General features: G+C 34.0%; 2 protein-coding genes across 7 annotated transcripts in view; one reads left to right on the top strand and one right to left on the bottom strand.

Annotated features, from left to right (window-relative positions):
* The first annotated feature begins 61 nt into the window (after positions 1-61).
* On the top strand, positions 62-15,105 carry FAM229B (family with sequence similarity 229 member B). Of its 4 annotated transcripts, none has more exons than XM_081294267.1 (4): positions 62-209; positions 9,361-9,520; positions 11,187-11,325; positions 14,886-15,105. In XM_081294267.1, the coding sequence occupies exons 3-4, from the start codon at positions 11,201-11,203 to the stop codon at positions 15,001-15,003; spliced, it is 243 nt and encodes an 80-aa protein (XP_081150393.1). In that variant the 5' UTR covers positions 62-209; positions 9,361-9,520; positions 11,187-11,200; the 3' UTR covers positions 15,004-15,105. The 4 variants fall into 4 exon arrangements, with proteins under 4 accessions (XP_081150393.1, XP_081150394.1, XP_081150395.1 ...); XM_081294268.1 differs by having other exon boundaries at positions 67-179; XM_081294269.1 differs by having other exon boundaries at positions 67-179; positions 9,364-9,520.
* A 139-nt stretch (positions 15,106-15,244) lies between these two features.
* LAMA4 (laminin subunit alpha 4) overlaps positions 15,245-20,994 on the bottom strand; it is a 147,788-nt gene continuing 142,038 nt past the window's right edge. For all 3 annotated transcript variants that reach the window (XM_081294261.1, XM_081294260.1, XM_081294262.1), the window contains one exon: positions 15,245-20,629. In XM_081294261.1, the coding sequence (XP_081150387.1) occupies positions 20,484-20,629 (146 nt within the window). In that variant the 3' untranslated portion in view covers positions 15,245-20,483. The remainder of the gene's footprint in view (positions 20,630-20,994) is intronic.

Here is a 20,994-nt window from a genome sequence, read left to right on the forward strand (position 1 = left end):
TCGTTGCCGTCGCAAGTCGCTACCGTAGCTAAACATTTCTTTAGGTTTGGGAAATCGGAGGGCGGTCGGTCAGAAGGTCGCGCAAGCGCACTTGCATCTCACCGTTACCATAGCGACCAGACCGCAGATCCTCGCTGCCTTGTCAACATCTTTGAGCGTCGGGAGCTCCGGAGGCCGGGGTAACTGACGGATAACCAGGATTTGGAGTGGTATTTTAAATATGTGTCGTTAAACTGTGCGTGGGCTATCAGAGGCTTAGTCTTAGTCCCCAGTCTCAATATGTGGGCAGTGGGTCAAATTCCGTTTACTCAGATTTCACGGGACACTCCCTTTAGCTTGGCGATCCGACAAACCCTTTGTTCTAATAGAAAACGAGCACTGTCGAGGAAGACAAAGAAATCCCGGACCGGTACACAGTGCCAGGACTCAACCGAAAATAAGTACACTTAAGACACAAAGGATAAAGCTAAGTTCAGAGACACAACCAGTATATGTCGAGCGCTGTATACTCTTAACATTAATTTCTAGGCCCCCTGGAGGACTCAAAAGGAGTTAAGACAGATAATAGCGCCAACAAGCTTACAGTCAATTGAAGACACGGGCAGGAAATACTCGAAATAATATTGGCGGCGCTAACAATAAGTACATTCGTTGGGCAAGGGTGCAGCCAGGTAAATAGAAGTCTGATGGAAGAGATGGGATTAAAGCATTTGATGTATGTACAATGTTTAGATGAGCTAGAGGAGGAAAAATGAAAAATCATGCATTAGTGAAAGGCCAACTCTTTAAAATTGTCAAATATTAAAAAATGCCACAAATTTTTATCAAATTAGATCAAATTTCAATAAATAACTCAAGCACTTCAAATGAAATTGACATTTTACACAGAAATCCTGAGAAACTACAGAAACCTTCTTCATTTAATAAAAAAAATTATGTGACATTAATGTGTGGTAATATGAGCCATACTATTCAATTATTTATAACACCTTATTCCTTCATCAAGACTAATAATATTTATATATTTTTCTGATAGCTGATAAATTTTTTGTTGAAATGGGTTGGTTATGTGGCTGAGGCTTTCCCATATTTGTGTTTTTCACCTTAATATTTAAATATCTTGTAATAATCAGCACCTTTAATCAAGAAATTTTTGTAATCACTAGATTTAATTTTAAATTCAAAAGTAATGTTGATTACAAGCAGTTTACACATCTTTTCTCCTTTTAGCACATTCTATACTTAGAGCAAGTATTCCTGATCACAAATCATATCAAGGAAATGTAAAGAATACTTTCAAAAGTTAGCCTGGAGTAAGGGTAAGCTTGGAGTCAGGGTGGAGATGCAGTGTGTCACTTCAGTTCTTAATGTTGAAGTCCCAAAGTTTGGGGCTTTCTAAATTTGGAAAACATGAACAAATTTTGTAGGTAGTGATGTGAATAGGTTTGTATTGATGAGTTATGGTGCCAGTTCATCTGGTATTCTGGCTTTTGCCCAGCGGTACCCCTATTACAACTCCTGGAGTCATTATTCTCCAGAAAATGCACATGGGAAAGAAGTTAAATTAAGAAAGTACTAACAAATCTCATTGATAACTTTGATCTGTAGGGAATCAGATGATTCTACTTAAGAGTCAAACAACCTTCCATACCTCAATATAGGCAAATCCAGATTGGTCAAGGTAAGAAAAGCTGAACAACAGGACATACACTGTCCTTTAAGTAAAAAAAAGGTTTCTTTTTTTTTGCCTGAAGCCACTGAGATTTTTTAGTGCAGTAGGCTTGGAGAGATAATTGACTAACACAGAGAGAAAACAGATTGGACATTTCACATGCTAAATATGAACAAGACAAAAAAAATCATTGAGAGTCATGCACACTGTTACTATAAAAGGAAGTAGGATAGCATACAAAATATGGATAAAATACATGGTCTGGAACAAAAGCTAACCTAAGGGGATAAAAGAAAATTTATCATATATACTCTGTGCTATAGAAGAACTTAATCAAAAGAATATGAATATAATAAAATAGGAACTTGAAGACAAGATGCTAAAATAATATACTGAGAAATAAGCTCTCTGAGAGCTGACTGAGCCTTGCCTTCTTTGTTTACTACTATACCAGTAGTTGTAAGAACCTTGCCTAGTATACAGTAGATAGTAAATATATATTTAATGAAAAATGAAATAAAATGGAGTTAAAGAACTGAGAAAGTTGAAGACCAAAACACACACCTTCAGGACTAATGAATAGTTACAAAGTGTGAAGTAGCTTCTCTCTCTCTCTCTCTCTCTCTCTCTCTCTCTCTCTCTATATATATATATATATATATATACACACATATATATGATTTATGAATATATATAAAAATATCATAATATATATATTTATATATAAATATAAATATATATTTTTGGTACTAAAGATTGAGCCCAGGGGCACTTAACCACTGAGCCACATCCCTAGTCCTTTTTGTTTTTTGGTTTGAAACAGGGTCTTGTTAAGTTGCTTATGGCCTCACTAAGTTGCTGCAGGTGGCTTTGAACTTGTGATCCTCCTGCTTCAGCCTCCTGAGCTGCATCACATTAAAGGACTAATGAATAATTTTTAAAAGTGTGAAGTAGCTTCCATATATTAACTGTTGCAAATAATGCTTCAAAGAACACAAAAGTGCAGATATTGTTTCAACAAACTGATTTAAATTCCTTTGGATATTCAGTAGTTCCTCCCTTATCTGTGGATGCCTGATAGTTTATTACTATCTTTGTAAAAGTAATAAACTCTGAATATGCTATATTTTCTATACATGCATACTTATAGTTTCTGTAAGTGAAGCAAATAATAAGTCAACAATTAGTAGTATAATAAGGTAGAACTTTTATAACACAATGCTGTAATAAAAGTGCCATATCATATATCATGTGCTTTAGGGCCATTAATAAATAAAATGATTAATAAATAAAATGCTTGAACAGAAGCACTGTGACACCACAATAGTTGGATCTTATAACTGACAGCTACTAAGTGACCAATAGGTGGTTACCATATACATTGTGGAGGATATATTGGACAAACTGGTAATTCATGGGCAGGATGGAGCAGGACAGTATAAGATTTCATCATGCAACTCAGAAAGTGCAATTTAAAACTTAATGAATTGTCTCTTTCTGGAATTTTCCATGTAATATTTTTGGATTGTATTTAACTGCAGATAACAAACTGTGAAAAGTAAATTCACAAATGAAGGGGAGACTACTGAATACCCAGAAGGGGGACTTCTGGATAATATAGTAGTTTTATTGTTAGTTTTTTGAGGAACTTCCATATTGTTTATCATAATGGCTATATTAATTTATACTCCCACCAACACTGTACAAGGATTCCCTTTTCTCTGTGTCCTTTGCCAGCACTTGGTATCTTTGGTCTTTTTGGTAATAGTCCTTCTAAAGAGTGTGAGGTGATATATCTCATTGTGGTTTTAATTTACATATCTCTGATGGTTAGTGATGTTGGCTATCTTTTCATATATCTGTTCACTGTTTTTATACCTTCTTTTGAGAAATGTCTTTTCAATAACTTTCCCACTTTCAAATTACACTAAGTGTTTACTCTTTATTAAGTTATTTAATAATATATTTTAGATATTGGTCTCTTATCAGATGTATGGCTTGCAAATATTTTCTACCCATCTGTGGGATGTCTGTTTACTCTTTTAAGTATTTTCTTGGTTTTGCAGAGGCTTTTGATTTGATGAAGTCTCACTTATACATTTTTGCTTTTTTTGATTAGGTATTTGGAGTCCCATCCAAGAAATCATTGCTCAGACCAATGTTGTGGAGCTTTCCCAAGTTTTATTCTAGTGGTCTTATAATTTCAGATCTTATTTTTAAATATTTAATTTACTTTCAGATGATTTTTGTATGTGACATGAGAAGAATTTCTGGTTTTTATGGCAGAGACAAAGACAGATCAAGAAAGTTTTGCACTGGCAGCTAATAATCACTAATAATTTATTGGCCAAAACTAGTTATGTGGACTCCAAATAATCATAAGGTACAAGGAATTGCAATTCCTGAAATTCATAAATTCAGAAATATTTGATGAACGTTTGTTAGTACTGTATAAACATACTCAGACCTGCAGCATCTGTGGTAGGCAATTTCTAAGATGACACCCAATGATCTCCTTCTCCTATTCTCCTATTCACTCCTGGAGACTGGGATACACATAGCGACTTCTTTCCTGATGAATAGAGAATACAGCCTGATGGTACCTTGAATTGAGACAAAATTGAGAATTCTGGGGGACTAAGACAATTGAAATTTGCAAAGCAGAATGCCAGAGAGGAGATAGAGTATAGAAAAAGAAAGTTCTGGAGATCTTTGAGGGGATGCTCATGAATACTGATTAGTGCATGCATATGTAAAAGCTATCTAAGACAGAGGGTAAAGCCCCTGGAAATAAGCATACAAAACAATTCGTAGGGGCCACATAGAGTTGATTCTAATTATTCACATTCCAGATATCTTAAGTGAAGAGCTCTTATAATCCATGAAACATTTAGTTGAGTTCTCAGAAAGATAGTAGAGACAAACTAGTTCTAGATGAAAGGCTGTTTTAATCTAGCCTTAGCAAGCATAAAACCAAGCTTCCAAAGGCCCAGCTGTTTCTAAATAACTGTGTCCCAGACCAAAATTCAAAAGTACTTAGAGGACTAAAAATAAAATTATTCAGTAATGTGAATTCACAATGTCTGGCATTCAAATAAACATTTCTGTGTATGCAAAGACTAGTCCCATGACGAGAAAAAAAATCAGTTAAAAACACACCAGAAGTGCACAAATGAAAGAATTAGTAAACAAGGACATTAAAGCAACAGTTATAAATATACAGCATATGTTCAAGAAAGCAGAGTAAGCATGAGAACATTAGGAAGAGATAAAAAACTCCAAAAGAAAACCAACCAAACAAACAAAATCCAAACTGGAAGAAAAGTACAATATTTAGGTGAAAAAACGCAGATTAGACATTGCAAAGGAAAGAAGTAATGAATTTGAAAACATAGCAATAGAAACTCTCCAAAATAAAATGGAGAACAAAGAGGTTTTTTTTTTTTTTCCTAAAAAAGAAGGGTCAATGAGCTGTGGTATAACTTCAAACAGCTTATGTTACATGCATTTGAGGTCTAGAAGGAGGGAACAAAGAATATTTGAAAAATCATGGCTGTGAAATTTCCAAATGTGATAAAAATGATGGACCCACAAATATAAGAAGAAACAAGAAGAAAACTACACCTAGCACATTATAATCCAATTGCTTAATATTGGTGAATGAAGAATGAACATAGAAGTCAGAGAGAAAAGACACATTCATAGAGGAGAAAAACTGATAGCAGATTTCTTGTAAAAAACAATGCAAGCCAGAAAACAGTGGAACAAAATGTGGAAAATACTTAAAAATTTCAATTTAGGCTGGGGATACAGCTCAGAGGTAGAGTTGCTTGCTTACCATGCACAATGCTGTGGATTCAATCCTCAGCACTGGAAAAAAATTTCTATACCCAGAGAAAATATTGTTCAAGAATGAAAATGAAATAAATAAAAAAAGCTCCATGAATTATCACCAGAAGATCAGCACTGTTTAATGAAAATCTTCAGGCAAAAGAGAAATGATGTCAGGTGAAAATGTGGATATACACAAAAGGTACAAAGCACATTGAAAATACAAATATATATGTAAATGTAAAAAGCCTTCTTTTAAAAATCTCCTTAAAATATAATTAAAGAAAACTAAAATATTATGGTAATCATAATAGTAAAATAAATGACAATAAAATACATAACAAAAGAGGGGAAATAGAATATCCTATAATCAAGTTCTTTTAGTATACATAAAATGTTATAATTTTATTTCAAGACAGAAGGTCAGAAGTTAAAAGATATGATACTATAAACTCTGAAGAAACCAAAACCAAAATACAAGGATGTATAAAAATAAACAAATGACAGCAAAAAAATCAATTCATAAAGTATACTAAGTTCATCCAAAATACAAAATTTTAATAAAGGGGGAGCAGCAGAGAACTGGTAAAAGGCAAATAGCAATATGGCATGTTTAAATTCAAACTTTTTTACTACATTCAATGCAAATAATCCAAACATCTTTGTTTATCACTGAGTGGATAAAATAAGCAAGACTCAACTATATACTATTTACAAGAAAACCCCACTTAGAATATGAAAATAAAACAGGTTAAAAATAAAATAGGAAAAGACATATCATTGCTAACATTAAACAATAGAAAGAAGCTATTTGAATTTCATGCAAAGTAAATTCAGAGCAAAGAATATTATCAGGGATTAACAAAGATATTTTATAATGATAAAGGTTTAATTTTGCCAAAAGAACATAACAATACTATGTTTTTATACATATAACAACAAATGAAACAAAATCTGGCAGAATTGAAAGGAAAAATATGAATTCACCATTATAGTTGGAGATTTCAATGCCCCTATTTCAACAATCAGAGAACAATTATAAAGAAGATAAGACTATAGAAGAATTGAACAACTTTGTCAACCAATTACCTGCATAGAACATTTCACCTAACAGCAAAAGGCACATCCTTTTCTAGTATAAATGGAACGCTTACAACAATAGTGCATATCTAGCCATAAAAACAATTCTCAATCAGTTTTAAAAGATTCAAATCAAGCAAAGAATGTTTGTTCTGTGACTAAACTGGAATAAGTAACAGAAAAGTAGAATATTCCCAACTGTTTGAAAACTAAACAATACAATTGTAAATAACTCAGAACAAAGATGAAAGCATTTAAAATTATTTGTAGTATGTATTTTTTCAAAAGGAAAAATTTTAACAATTAAAATAGAAAATTTCAAAATTTGTAGAATGTAGGTAAAGTAGTGCTTTAATGGAAAGTTATGAAATTAAATGATTATATTAGAAAAGAAAAAAGTCCCAAATCAGCGACTAAGCTTACACCTTCAGAAACTAGAAGAAGAAAAATTTATCCCAAAGTAAATAGAAGAAAGGAAATAGTAGAGTAGAAAATCAGATATATTAGAAAACAAAATTAATACAGAAAAACAAATACAACCTCCACATGTGTACTGAGAAATTAAAATCCTTCAGCAGTCTCCTTTGCTCTAAAATCTTTTGAGTTTATACTCCTGCATGGTTTGGGCTGTACTTATCTCTTGGACCATATCTCTTTTTTGTTTTCTATGCTGTGCTTTTGCCACCTTTCAAATCTTTTATTGTCTTATTAGCATGTGACCTTTGCACACAGTTTCCTCTGTTTTCCCCCTCCCTATCTCAGTGTCTTTGACTCCTACCCTTTTCCTCCTTGTTAATGCCTACTCATCCTTTAGATTTAGATTTGATATTCTAGTCTAGAAATATCCTACCCTAATATGTAACTTCACTAGAGCAGAATACGTGTTTGTTTTTGCTCAGTCTTTTATCCTGAATGTTTAACTCATGCAGAGCTCATGGTGGATTTTTAGAAAATATTTGCTGAATGAAGTGTAATCATAGTTCTATTTTCTTAGGATATGAAAGTTCAAACATTATTCCTTTTCGACATCTCATTAATTAATATCCCAATAATCTAAAGAATTTTTGGGCTTATGATAGTTAAAGGAGATTATTTAAGAGATTTCATAATCTTTTTGTATCTCTCATTTATACTTCATTTATTTACTCATTGCTTTGTAAAGATCCTTTTTTTTTTTGTATCAGGGACTGAACCCAGGAGTGCTTAACCCAGTCCCCCTCACCCCTTTTAAATATATATATATATATATATATATATATATATATTTTTTTTTTTTTTAAATTTAGAGACAGGGTCTCGCTAAGTTGCTTAGGGTCTTGCTCAGTTTCTGGCTTTGAGACTCGAAATCCTCCTACCCCAGCTGGCTGAGCCACTGTGATTACAGGCATTCACCACTGTGTTGAGCTGTGAGGATCTTCTATAGAGTCTAACTCATTTTGTCTTTTGATGTTACTCAAGTACTGTAAAGTTTGATCATTAGGACTACTATTTGGTTTGGTTTCACTGTATCCATGAATGAAATGTGGCATAATTTATACCAAATGATCAACTAGCTCATTTAATTAAAAGTAGTTTAATTTAGTTAATGGTAAATTAGAGGGATTAAATATGTGCAAAGGAGATTATTTTACTTTGTATTTATAATACCATTTCCATATAAACTTTTGGTGATTTGCTCAGAATTACAGAGCTAACATGGTGTTAAAATTCATACCTAATTCTGATGTCAAAATCTATCATTTTCCACTGCTACCTTCTCTCCATCATGTAAACTGTTGAAAAAATTTGCCATCCTAAAGAACAAATGTTTAAGTTCTAATGATGCATTAGCTAACAATAGCCAGCAATTATTTCAGTTTGTCTGACTGTGACACAGTGGGTTAAACTAGATTTCTCCAAACTAAAATTGTGATTAACTCATTCACAGATAACACCCTAGTAAGGAAAAAGAAGGTAGAGGTAAGATTTTATCTAACATAAACTTGATTATTATATAAAATACTAGTTTTTATAACATAATGAATTCATACAGTGGGAACTTAGTTTACTATGTAGGTAATAATAAGATTTTCATCAAATTTCACTAGCATTTAGTAGTTTAATGATTACCAATGACAATTGAAAAATTATTAACTGAAGAGTAATTTTCTGCCATAAGTGTTAAACTTAAGCATTACTGAGTAGGGCAGACTCTCAGTGAAGTAAGCTATTAAGCTGTTGATACAGAAGCGGAGAACTAGTTGGGAGAGGGAGAACAATTCAGAGAAATGCAAAGATGTGATCAGCAAAGAAGAAACTCAGTAACAAGGAAACAGAATAACAAGGACAGAATAAGATGTATTCTTCCTTTTGGGGTTGTTATTATTTCTTCCATTTTGGAATTAGGATCTCTTGAAAAAACAAGAGGTAGTCCAGAGATTAGAGAGATAGTCCAGAGTATAACGAATATTCCCATTTAAGAGAGCTATAGAGAAATTTGGTTTGGGTTTGAGAGTGTTAGAGGAGGATGAGGATATAGATAGATTGGATGATTTGTGTTTTTAGTTAAGCCTGGGAGAAAAAGAGAATGAGGAAATGGGATTAGTGAGAAGAATCACACGTGATTTCGTGCAGGTCAATTAGATTGTAGCTCTTCATTTGTAGGTCAGAATGTTTAATATTGTTGGAAAATAAGGCCCTGACAAGAAGAATAAAGCTACACCCTCCCCCACCGAAATGCTTAAATTTTATTCAAGTTTCATCTTGTTGCTAGAGTTATTGAGACATTTGATCTTTAGCAGGTGGGAAACTATGTGAAAGAATCTTCTGATGTCATAATTTCTGGGTGTCGCTGGAACATTTGATCATCATTCCTTCGGCAATTCTAGCTTTCTATGGAAGGTCAGTAGAAGCAATTGATTTATTCACCTCTACCGGAATCAGACTCGGCCTATTTTGGTAAGTATATATTTCCTTGATCAAGTTAGCTAAAACTTTATACTTAGATAGAAAGACTAAACCATAGAGTTAACTATGGTTTTACTAAATAATTATTGAGCAAAACACTTTTTTTTCATGATATTGACACAGTCTATAAAAATCATTGTATAATATTCAAATTCTTAAACCTTAATAATTTAGTTTTATTGTATCACCAATAAACATTTACTTATTAGGCATAGAATGCTAGGCATTGAAACAGTTTTAAGACATTTTTTATTTTTCCTGTCCTCTGTGGGCTAATAGTTGAAGACATGTAAATTTATTCAAGAACTGTTATGGGTATTAGAGTGGTGACAAAGATAAGACATAGAATGGGGGATACTAAACAAACATTTATAAACTACTAGTGTAGTGTTTCTGAACAGGGAGAAATTTTTCCTCTCCCCCTTACCAGGGGACACTCAGCAATATCTGGAGACTGTCTCAGTTGGGAGAAAGATGCTGTTGGCATCTAGTGGGTAAATGCTACAGAATATTATACAATGTACAGGAAAGTCTGCCTTCCCCAACTCAGAATCATCTGGTGCTAAATGACAATGGTATCATGTTTTTGAGAAACTCTGAATTAAAATGATGGTCACTGTTACAAAACAGAAAAAAAGGTGTTATGAAAACTTGGATGATGATGGTTTTGAGAGGTTTCTCTAAGAAACTGAAATGTAAATTCATGCTTAGTAAGTTGGCCCTAGCAAGTGAAGGGTGGTAACAATGGATGGGGAAAGAGTTCCAAGCAAAGGCAACAATAGACAGTTTATTCGTGTGTGTGTGTGTGTGTGTGTGTGTGTGTATTCATCATATATATTCATCATATATATCATATGGTATTCATGGTATACATTAATAAATATTTACTAATGTAAATTAATATATATTTACTAATGCTTAGTGGCATCTGCTGAGTAATAAGTCAACATTTATTGAGCACTTAAGTGTTAGGCATTGTACTTTACACATATTATTTAATTTTCACTATTACCCTGGAAGTTGATAATGTTATTCACAACTTTTGAGAAACATAAATTAAGTACCTTGACTAAGATCACATAGTTGGAGAAGACTAGACTAAGATTTGAACTCATATTAGTCCAACCTCTCAAGGCCACTGTCTTAACTCTGCTGAATTATAAATGTAGAGAAGCAAGGGTGGGGGGAATAAATGATCATAGGAAGAGAAAGAGTAGCTGAAGGTATCTTGGTGAGTGTGAAACTCAGAGGAAGAGAAGAGCAAGTGTAGATAGGTGGAGAGGTGTTAGAGATGGAGTAAGTTTGTTGATTACAACCACTGGAAGTCAAACTGACTTTTTTTTTTTCCACACAGCAGTAGTGGACTTGAAGTCTATTAATATTAACCATAGTCCAATTATGTTAACTAAAGGGAATAGGTTATTTTTATCACTTACTGTGGCTGTCTTGTAATTGTTACAAGAATTAAAATTGTATGTAATGGATAATTGTGTAATATAGTATTTTACCTTTTTATAGATATTTTAAAATGTTACTTTCAGAATGTTTCTATGTATATAAACATATATATAGTATAATGTTAAACAATAAAGTTAATAATTTCAGATAACTCATTGGAAATAACTCCCTCCCTTATTATTTTAACTTTCTTGTCTAGGTTTTCAGTGAATTATGCCTTTTCGGTTTGGGACCCAACCAAGGAGGTTTCCAGTGGAAGGAGGAGATTCTTCAATTGGGCTAGAATCAGGGCTGAGCTCAAGTGCTGCCTGTAATGGGAAAGAGATGTCACCAAATAGGTAAAGTCTTCTCGACCTGACAACTGAAGAAATATGTATTCTCTATCATCAATACATATTCAATGTTAGCAAGAAAAACCCCAGGAATTCAAACACTGCTGTTATTAAATTAGTGTTAAGAGAGCCCATTTAAAAAAAAAAACATAGAGTTTTTATTTCGTATCTCTGTAATTCTTTCTCTTTTTGGTAAATTTTCAGCTGCTTGTTTTATTGATAGTTTTCAAGATTAGAGAATGCTCAATTAAATAAATCTTTAGTATTATTATATGTTGGGCACCGTGGTAGGCATAAGGCTAAAAATAGAAAAAAGACAGATCTCAGATTTAGTGTCACTTTAATTAGACACTGTCTTTGGCAGCAAGAGTGTTATAACAGAATAGAGGACACAGAGACCAATCCACGAAATTACGTCTAGACAAAGGTGCTAAAAGCATGTAATGGAGAAAGGATAGCATCTTCAATAAATGGTGCTGGGAGAGCTGGAAATCCATATGCAACAAAATGAAATTTAAACCCTTTTTCTCACCATGCACAAAAGTTAACTCAAAAATGGATCAAGGAGCTAGGAATCAAACCAGAAACTCTGCGTCTAATGGAAGAAAAAGTTGGCTCTAATCTCCATCTCGTGGGGTCAGGCTCCAAATTCCTTAATAGGACACCTATAGCACAAGAGTTAAAATCAAGAATCAACAAATGGGATGTATTCAAACTAAAAAGTTTTTTTTTCTCAGCAAGAGAAACAATAAGAGAAGTAAATAGGGAGCCTACATCCTGGTAACAAATTTTTACCCCTCACACTTCAGATAGAGCCCTAATCTCCAGAGTATACAAAGAACTCAAAAAATTAAACAACAAGAAAACAAATAACCCACTCAACAAATGGGCCAAGGATCTGAACACACACTTCTCAGAGGAGGATATACAATCAATCAACAAATACACGAAAAAATGCTCACCATCTCTAGCAATCAGAGAAATTCAAATTAAAACCACTCTAAGATACCATCTCACTCCAGTAAGAATGGCAGCCATTATGAAGTCAAACAATAACAAGTGCTGGTGAGGATGTGAGGAAAAGGGTACACTTGTACATTGCTGATGGGACTGCAAATTGGTGTGGCCAATTTGGAAAGCAGTATGGAGATTCCTTGGAAAGCTGGGAATGGAACCACCATTCGACCCAGCTATTCCCCTTCTCAGACTATTCCCAAAAGACCTAAAAAGAGCATACTACAGGGATACAGCTAAGCCATCAATGTTCATAGCAGCACAATTCACAATAGCTAGACTGTGGAACCAACCTAGATGCCCTTCAATAGATGAATGGATAAAAAAAGTGGCATTTATACACAATGGAATATTACTCAGCACTAAAAAATAACAAAATCATGGCATTTGCAGGGAAATGGATGGCATTAGAGCAGATTATGCTAAGTGAAGTTAGCCAATCCCTGAAAAACAAATGCCAAATGTCTTCTTTGATATAAGGGGGGGGGCGACTCAAAACAGAGCAGGGAGGAAGAGCATGAGAAGATGATTACCATTAAACAGGGACGAGAGATGGGAGGGAATGGGAGAGAGAAGGGGAATTGCATGGAAGATGAAAGGAGACCCTCATTGTTATACAAAATTACATATAAGATGGTGTGATGGGGAAGGAAAAAAAAGAGAGAAATGTGTTACAGTAGATGGGATAGGAGAGGTGATGGGAGGGGAGAGGAGGGAAGCGGGGAGATAGGAAGGGGATAGGAAGGGCAGCAGAATACAACAGACACTAGTATGGCAGTATGTATAAACATTGCTGTATAACCAATGTGATCCTGCAATCTGTACACATGGGAAAATAAGAATTAATACCCCATTTGAATCAAATGTATGATATATGATATGTCAAGATCATTGTAATGTTTTGAGCAACTAATTAAAAAAAGATCATCTTCAGAAAAAAAGACTCTATGAAAAAAATCATTTTTTGCAAAGTTGCAAAAAAAACCCTACAAATAAATTGGATGTGTTACACTCTTTTGCTGTTTTCTGTAGCAAAACAGTAAATACTATATTGTTAGGTTTCCATGGTTTAGAGATTTGGGGGTCACAAATTTAATATTAATAAGGTAGTTTTCAAGGATGTAATTGGCTACTTTGAAAGTTTTGAGCTTTTCTTTAGAAGTGTTCAAGGCTGAGTATTTGGTGGGAATGTAGGAAAGGAAATTGACACTACATGCATTTTTTTTAAGTGACATTTAAGACCTATTTTAAACCTGAGATTCCATCAACATTTGATTATATGTGGAATATTTTGTTCAATTTTTTAAATAAATATTCTAGATTTGAAATCATCCAACTAAAATGATTCTTTTTTTACACATATAAAACTACAATTTAATGGGCTTCAACTAATGTCTATACTCATGAAACCATTTCCATCAAGACAACAGTTTCCATCACTTCCAAAAGTTCCCTAATACCCCTTAATAATCCATCTTCCCTGAACCCTCATGTCCATTGGTCTACCTTTGCCACTACATATTCTTTTGCATTTTCTAGAATTTATAGGAATGGAATCTACACTATGCATTCTTTTTTTTTTGAGGAGCACAAAAGATTTTTAAATTCATCCATTCAATCAATATTTTGCTCTGTTAATTGCTGAGTAGGATTCCATTGCATAGATGTAGCACAATTTGTTATCTATTTACTTGTTGATAGACATTTAGAACAAATTAAAAAAACATACAGGCAAGTCACTGGGAAAAAATATTCAGACAATGGACTTGTACTCTAAATGTATAGAGAATTCTTACATGTCAATAATATGAAGACAAACAATATATTTTATATAACGGGAAAAAATTGAACAGACATTTCAAAAAAGAAGATCTATGAGGGGCCAAAACACACATAAAAGTGTTCTACATCATCATTCATCAGAGAATTATAAATGGAAACTATGATGAGATCTCACTCCATATTCACCTGAAAGGCTCAAATTAAAAAGACTGACCATACCAAGTGTTGACAAGGATGCAGAGCAACTGGTAATCTTGTACACTTCTGGAGAAAATATCAAATGATATAAAAGTTTGGAAAAACAGTTTGGCAGATTCCTTAAAAGCTAAACATAAACCTACCATATGACTCAGCCATTCTACACCTAAATAAACGAAAACATATGCCCACTCAAAGGCCTAGTATATGAATGATCTGATTCTTAAGGTACGTTTATGAATGAATTGCCATGGTATTAACACTTAGGTTTATAACAGTGTACTTTAATTTGCCATTTAGCAATTCCTGCATACCCTTCAAAATAAAAATTTGGAGGGTTATTTTGATATTTGTGAACTTTCAGTAATTAAATATTTGGCAACAGCCACAATTTCTTTGCTACATAAGCCTACAATGTTTGTCTCATTAATGCCTCTGTGTTATACTTATTCTGTACCATTCAAAGATTTCAAAGTGATTTAAAACAGTTGAATATATACTCAAACTTTGGTGCTCTAAAAATTTTCCTGTTTAGTATCTAATTATTACATGTTATTTGCTCTTTTATTCAGGCAACTCCGAAGATGCCCTGGAAGTCATTGTCTGACAATAACTGATGTTCCCATCACTGTCTATGCAACAATGCGAAAGCCACCTGCACAAAGCAGCAAGGAAATGCATCCTAAATAGCATCATTAAGTCTGTTGTTGAGGGTTGACTAGGTCAAGGGTAATGGGCCAAGATCATCTTATGATCTGGTAAACAAATAAAAGTGGTGGCACCGTTGGATGATGACAATAGTTGAACTATTTTATTTTAGTAAAAAGGAGAAATGTAACCAATAAAAAACACATAGTTATAAGTTATCAGTTATGTGTAACAGACAAGGCAGAATAATATTTCACAGTTAGAAGTGCCTTAGAGATCATCTTGGATGATTAATATTAATAATTCAAGATGAAACTTAATCTACCATGGTTATCAGTCAGATGGAGCCTATTTTATTTGTTTTTTTAAAATTATTTCAATCTCTGTTACAAATTTCTCTGATGAATTTCTTAATTGTTTCAAATACTTGAAGTCCCTGAACTTCTGTAAGGCATCTATTTTGAATTCTCTGTCAGGCAGTAATTCCATTTCCATATCTTCACGATCAGTCACTGGTACCTTATTTTGTCCATTTGACGCCATCATGTTTTCTTGGTTGATCCTCTTTTGGCCATGAGTTGATATCTGCATACTGACATAGGTACCTAATACAGTATTCACAGTTTGGATGTGTTTGGGAGTTTCCATAACTTTGTCCAGAGATTCAGGGCAAGTTGACTAATCAGTCAACCTAATCAGGTCACTGAGCCTATGACAACTTCAGTCATTGCAGTCTTAGGGAGCACCCTATACTGAGGACCACTGCCCACAGGATCCTTTGGCTGCCATGGCCAATGTTCTACTTGGTCAAACTCAAAGCCTGTGGCTGCTAGGCCAGCACAATGTCAGGCAGATGGCCAGCTCACTGCTGAGGTTTATTCAGGGCCCAAGGCTACCATAGTTTGCTGGTGGTGACATAGGCCAGAACTTGAGCTCATCCTCCTGGAGTTGTGGTTTCCTATCTTGAGTTGAAGTAGGTCTAGGGGCTCTGTCTCTGAATATTGGTGTTGAGTCAAGAGGTTCTGCTTGGTGCTAGGTTTTACTGTGGTGGCCGAGTGCTGGATTACAAGGCAAATTCCTAAGCTTACTTCCCTCTCCTTCCTCCAAGTAGATGGGGATTTTCTCCATGCTGTTCTGCCAGCAGTTAGGAGGGTAATGTGAAAATTGTCTTTTCTATTCTCTTCAATGCATAATTTTCTTTCTTTTTTTATTGGTTGTTCACAACATTACAAAGCTCTTGACATATCATATTTCATACATTAGATTGAAGTGGGTTATGAACTCCCAGTTTTACCCCAAATGCAGATTGCAGAATCACGTCGGTTACACATCCACAATTTTACATAATGCCCTATTAGTAATTGTTGTATTATCAGGGTCTCTCATCTGGTTTCCTTAGGTATTAATGAAGTTTTTTTTAATGTGCATAGTTGTTCAAATTTATTTATTTTTTGTGAGGGATGATCCTAATCTATCATCTTGCTTCTTCTCATGTGGGGCCTATTTTAAATACTTCATGTGTTTTAAGTTAACTTCCTTTGTTTATATTTAGGTTAATACTTAGCTAAGCCCCTTCATCTGAATACCCTAGCTCATTTGTGGCTTGATAATCTTTTGATAATGCTCTGCCAAAAATTATATTGGGTAAGCAATAGAGCCTGGGCGTTGTGCTTTTTGGAAGAATACCCAAGATCAAAGAAGTTCCTAGTCCATGGTTAATCTGCAAAGTATTTTAACTGCTTTCATTTGGGAGCTAAGATTATTGGTTAAATTTATTAATGAGGTCAAGGCTATGGTTTTAACCCTTATCTTTTCCAGGAAAAATGACCCATTATCACATTATTCCCCAAGTCCCAACCAGTCATCTTGAAATTGTCTATCAGTATTGAAAAAGTTCTGATGGATCTTTTTACTTTATTAGTAAAAGGATAAGGATAACCTTTGAGGTCTAGGCCAGCTCTATGTTTTATTTTTCTTCTTGCAGTAGTACCCAGGACTCAGCCTGCTTTCCTTTCCTCTTCATGGCTGTCACCATGCATCCAATAAAATTGTCTTCTCCAAATGACTGATTTAGAGTCAGTTAAAATTCTCTCAGTTTCTTACTGTCCCTGAAGAGATACATAGGTCTTTTTTAAAAATGAAAAATCTATTAGCTTATAATTATATGTACATAGATGCATATGTACTATATTAGTTAAAAAAGAAAAAAAACTGCCATGAAGTTATAAAATGATAAACTCTCATAACTTACACTGTCAGCTGGGAAATATTCAAGTTACAACCAACCAAAGAGAAAAGACCTTGTTGAACATGTGGGATATTGAGATTCAAAAAAGTCATGTGTCTATAGGAAGACTAAATGAGCTCTAGCCTAAAGACTAGTGTACCAACTTTAACAAAGCTTAAAAATAAGACTTCAGACAATCAAGATGATGCCTAAGTAACATAATTGTATGCCAGATAAAAAGTGTAACACTCCCGAAAGAAAGAAAAGAAAACCCAGACAGGAAATTGCCCTAGGCTAGGAAAAAGAATAACAGGAAAGGAGTAGTGATAAAAAATACAATTCATACAAGGTTGGAAATAATTTGTGTTTCAACTAGCATGATGAAAAGTTCTTTTATTAAATGGATTTTGAGTCTCTAGCAAGTATTATCAGAGTGGGGTTGGGAGTGGACTTGGGCGGGGGGGGGGGGGGGGGGATGATTGGGAAAGCTGCTCTGAACCTGCCCTAACAATGCTCAGATCAGGACTTGAAGAGACAACACTGATTCCAATTACTTTAACTGTATTCAAGTGTGGGAAAACTCAAAATTTAAAGAACTACAATGAAAATCTAGCACCAAAAATGTAAAATCCACAATGATCAGCATCTAATAAAAAATTAGTGGGCAAGCAAAAATGGAAAGAAAATATAATCCATAGTCACGAGAAGCTTCATTCAGTAGAAAAATAGAATGATAAATGATAGCTTTAATAACAAACTACCATAAATATACTCATATATGTTTGAGTAGATGTGAAGTCATTGTAATGATGAAGAGAGAAAATGAAGGTTTTTTAAAAGACCTAAGTAGAACTAGAAAATGAAAATATCTGAAATAAAAAATACACACTGAATAGAATTAAAACACTAGATAATGGGAAATAAAATACTAATGAACTTAAACACATAGCTGTTCAAGTTTTCCAAAAATGGAATATGAAGAAAAAGGAATTAATAAAAAGCATTAATTTTTGTTTCACATGAATTCTTGTGTTTTATCATCAAGCACTCTTAACATGTATATAAAAAAGTTTCCCTGGAGGAGGTAGGAGGAAGATAGACAAGTATTTGAAAAAATAATATGCAAGTTTTCCAAACATGATGAAAAGAGATCCAAGCAGTGTAACCAACCCCTTTCTAGGAGAAGAAACATGGAAAAAATAAAACAGTGATACACCATAATTAAAAAGAGAATCTTATAATTGATTAGTAAATGACCAGAGGAACAAAAATAATGAGAGCACACTTTTCATCAGAAAACACATATTCAAGATAATATGTTTGCAGTATCTTTCAAGAATGAAAATAAACAAGACTTTTAGCTAAATGAATGCTGAGAGAATTCATCCCTAGTAGATCTGTACTAAAAGATTCAAAAAAGTTTTTCAGACAGAAAATGGTGATAGAAATTTAGATCTATAGATATAGCACAAGAAATGGAAAATATATAAACTTATAAACCATTTCCTCATTTTAAAACAGGTGATTAAAGGAAATTAGTAGGAAGGATAACATAAAAATAATGTATGATGATAATAGCAACAAGATGGGAAGAAAACTGGAAGTTTACATTTAAAAATATCTTAGTGTATGAAATGGGTGTAACTGGGAAGCCACAGGATGATTCTCTTCTTGTCCAGGGAGTTTTGGCCATGAAAGGAGGAGGGGGGAACACAGGCCCAAATATTCTTCAAGCCAAGGGTATGCAAGGGCCTCTTCATTTTGAAGGGACACTGAACTGATAGGAGCTACAAATGATTGGTCAAAATGACTATGAGCACTTAACCTATATTTTTACTGTGTGAAGTACTGATATGGTAGCTTAACTAAAAGGAAATAAAAGCTTCTTTCACCTTAGAAGGGAAACATTCTTCCTTCCTCTTGCAGGGAAGTAAGGGGGCAGTCATACAGCTGCTGGAGGCAGGCAGCCTTGTTTTGAACCCTGGATCCTAGGTCTGGCTGAATGTCAGTGGACTGGTGACCTGAGCTGCAAATGTTGTCTCATATAGGATTAACATGATGAACATCGGAAACAAGTTTAGTTTAGCTTATCATGGTAGCTGACAGTAAGTCCTCTATGAACAGATGTAGTTATTTTCATCAATATTGTCAGTTATCTTTATATATCTGAGATTAAAAATTAGTGGGGGAATATAAATAGGTGTGTGTGTGTGTGTGTGTGTGTGTGTGTGTGTGTGTGTGTGTGTTTGTTCCTTTCAAGCTAAGAGTTTTTTTACTCCCTTTGGTAATTCCTAAAAATATTTATACCCATTTCCCTCAATAATTATTCCTTTTATGTATACTCTGTCTTACTGATTGTGGGGCCTGTCTTCTCTCATTCGGACTTTGGACTTTAGAGTTGTTTATCCTTTCACATGTAATTTTTTTATCCCAATTTCTGTATTTTTAATATTCTAGCAGCTATTCAATTTGTTTTTCTTTTTCTAGGCTTTATTTACAAAGATGCTTAGGAAAAAGATTCTAAAATTTTAGAAATAAGATTGGTTGTGTTGCAGGCATGTGGAAGAAAAACTTTTAATAAAAGGACTTTTATGTTTTTGAGTTGAATTTTACAATTTTTGTTATCTCTGTTGTAATGAATGTCCTTGGTAATACCAACACAAAATAATAGTAATAATAATATAATATATGAGCCTTCCTTCATGTAATTTTATTTTTCTTTTAAGGAATTATTAGATAATTATTTTTTCTTATTTAGAAATAATTATACTGCCATTTTGCAGCTATAAAACTAAAATAGTCTTAAGTTTATAGATCAAGTAAAAGGGAGAAAAGCAAATCTATCATCTAATTTTAGATTATACACAAATTATTAAATCTTTTTAAGATAAAAAGATAGCGTGGGACAAAGATATTTTGGTATAAATTGAAAGCTATCTTTCCTGAAAGAAGAATGATGAATCCAAGAATATAGCTTCACTTTAAAAATGTGTGCCAGTGTTTATTTAGAATCCCTTCTGTTTTATTAGACAGGAACAGACATTTCACCAGCAGGAATTATGTGTGCTCTCAATACAAGTTTACTACCCATACAATTGTCGTCCTTTGTAGACATTTTGGATCCAAAGAAGGAATCCAAATGAAAAGAAGCCTCCATAGCCTGATAATTCATTTAAGTCCCATTCAACTACGAGAGCTTCCACGGGAGGAGAAGTTGCTAGTCCTCCTGGCTGGCCCTATGTTTATTTCAGTGCTCTAAAGAACTCTGTATGCTGGGCAACTGTGCTTGGTTGTGTCAGGCTGCTGGACAAGAGTTGATGCTCACAGCTCCGCTGACCAAGGCTGCTTTACTGAAGCTCACTGGGCGCCCATCAATCACAAAGTGGCGGATGCAGCCTGTGAAGGGTTTTCCGGGGGCCAAGCGTGGTGTCAGTAGTGACTCTGAAAAGAGAAAGAAAGCAAAATTTGCAATGGAGGTATTCCAAGCCCAATTATAACTTCCTGGTAGAGGATAAAAATAATAATTGCTCATATCATCAAAATGATTTGTATGTTAAAAATGGAATATAGTTAGGATTGACTCTCAGGAACATCATCTGCTTCTGAAGTAATATGAACATTATGGTAATTTTATTGTTTTGCCTGGCTTTCCGTAATCAAATTTCTGTGTATATTGTAGCTATCTTCTAGGGTGAAAATTTACCATTTACACAAAGCTTCAGCTGTGAATTTTCATAATCTACCTATGCTTTTTAGAGTTAATTTCACCTGGGCTTCAATTATTTTCTCTGCTTTGTTGAGAAGGG

This window comes from Spermophilus citellus, assembly GCF_964194105.1.
Source record: "Spermophilus citellus genome assembly, chromosome: 5".
Taxonomy (NCBI): Eukaryota; Metazoa; Chordata; class Mammalia; order Rodentia; family Sciuridae; genus Spermophilus; species Spermophilus citellus.